The sequence below is a fragment of the Laetiporus sulphureus genome (assembly GCF_001632365.1).
Source record: "Laetiporus sulphureus 93-53 unplaced genomic scaffold LAESUscaffold_265, whole genome shotgun sequence".
Taxonomy (NCBI): domain Eukaryota; kingdom Fungi; phylum Basidiomycota; class Agaricomycetes; order Polyporales; family Laetiporaceae; genus Laetiporus; species Laetiporus sulphureus.
Window position 1 is genome coordinate 1 of NW_024468774.1, and position 2,166 is coordinate 2,166.

General features: G+C 51.5%; 1 protein-coding gene across 1 annotated transcript; it reads right to left on the reverse strand.

Moving 5' to 3' along the window:
* Nucleotides 1-1,135, reverse strand: LAESUDRAFT_816937 (NAD(P)-binding protein; the record flags this gene model as incomplete). Its single annotated transcript, XM_040914833.1, has 6 exons — nt 940-1,135; nt 686-887; nt 581-616; nt 453-526; nt 201-394; nt 1-133 (listed from the first exon to the last, which is right to left on the reverse strand). Coding segments are annotated over exons 1-6 (760 nt in total), but the record flags the coding sequence as incomplete, so codon positions are not given.
* Nucleotides 1,136-2,166: the final 1,031 nt, after the last annotated feature.

Below are 2,166 nucleotides of genomic sequence, written 5' to 3' on the forward strand. Positions count from 1 at the left end.
GCATGAGAAGCAGAGGTAGCATTGACAGCGGTAACGGGAGTGCGCATCGAAGTCTACCTGGGTCAACGGAGATGGAGATGATTCCCCTATCCGCATACCGCTTCGCGATCTGCCTAGCGACGATCGCGTTCGCCTGCCATTTGTCAAGACATGATGCATCATTAGGTCTGTTTAATCAAAGCGATGCAACAGCCACGCACCAGCTTGCTTTGAAAATACAAGAATCTGACCGATACATTTTGTCGGGAGGTGCCTGCCTTCCAAGAATTAAAGTTGATATGACCGAGCATGGCAGCACCAGAAGAGGTCGTGATAATGCGCGCATGGTGGTCCGGAGATGATTGGGCGCCAGCAAAGAGTGCGGGCATGAGCAATTCGGTGAACAGGAAGTGGCCTGTGGAAATATGGGCATGCATGAGTGGACGATGATACATGAAGCGTAGAGAGCATGCCTATGACGTTAGTGCCGAATTGCAGGTCGTACCCATCCGCGGTAAGCTGTTCTTTGGGAGGGGTCATGACGCCACTGCAATATGCTTACTTCACTCCGACATGCACGTATGGTTACGGACATACGCACGCGTTATTAAATAGCACATGCAGCTCCTGTTCCTTGCTGCCCACGGTACATCAGCGCCTCGCTATATGCGCTGATAGTTTAACCGACCGAGAGCACTCAACTCACCTTAGGAACTCATCAGCAGCCCTCCGCACCGACTTCAAGTCACCCAAGTCCAGCTCGAGAAAAATCGGTTCCTTGCCCGTTTCCTCCTTCAGACGTGCAACGGCTACCTCAGCGCGCTGTTTGCTGCGCGAAGCCATGTACACTTTGGCATTATGCTCCAGGAGAGCCTTGATCGTCTCCCAACCAATGCCGGTATTTCCGCCTGGGTCGTCATCAAGCCAGAGAGAACGACATGATGAAAGTACGAAACGTACCTGTGACCACAATCACATGGCCCGTGAGGTCAGGCATCTTACTTGTAGTAAAGTCGCCTCGAAGGAAGAAAACACGCCAGAACAAGACGGCGGCATAGTACACTTCTGATAGGATCCCCATGCTGAATGTCAAGGATAGTGAGAAGGATATGATGATTTGTGAACGAGGAATTGCACAGGGCTTCGTCTGTCAAATGTGAGGCAGAAGTAGTCTCCTGTTGCGTTGTAAAGACAACACTTTTATTCTATGCCTTTGCCGATCGGATCAGGATTTCGAGCAAGCCGTGATATATACGTACACGCAACATAACTTGATACCCGTTGACAAAGGCAATAACTTTGACTACTAAACCGATACACTCCCATATTTGATTTCGCCAAATGACTCCTCACATCAACTAAGTCTTGCGACCTGGCTGCATAGATCCCTTATATCATCGTCATGGAAGCGTCGTACTTACAGAATGCAGGCTGCAGTGTTTGCCAGTGCCTGTAGCGTAACCAAAAGGCGAAAAGATACTCGGCTTGCAATTACTAGGTCCAAGCCATCAATCCTTATATGGTCTTAGCATCCTGGCATGGCAACTCCTATTGTGAAGGACAAATCCTGGCGGCATTCGACTCCGCGAACCGATGAATCAGGTGCCGGATAATGGTTCGGGAGATATATGCTAGTCACGGCACTGCTCTCTCAGATAAACTCTCCGCGATCCCGCATGCCTTCATATGGCACGACACACCCTCGAGCCAAAGCCAGAAACATAAACGCAACAGAAGAGCCTAGCAATGTACACGATACGCTGATGTCCAAGCATCGGCCTTCATTCCGCGTCTCATGATGACAGCCCACCTAGCTTCAATGCCCCTTCACCTCCTCCTCGAGCCTCTCCCATACCTTCTTGCCAAGCTCGTCATCGTACACCTCCGCGCGACATTTAGCGACTTGTGCGGTCGGGACCGCGAACTGCATAAAGCGATAATTTACTCTCCATCCCACCGTGAAGCAAACAGGAGCAGGATGCGTACCTCTCCATTGGCATTGATCGCCTCGGGCATCGTCCCCGCCCACAGTTGCGTAAGCGCGCCGAAAGGCGTCGGGCGCAGAAGGAGCTTTAACTATTGCGCCAGGTATGTCATGAACATCGACCCGCTGGAGTGCCCCGAAGCGGACAAGAAGAGACGCACCACGATGCTTATGAGCAACCCTTCGACCCCGGTGCGCTGCCT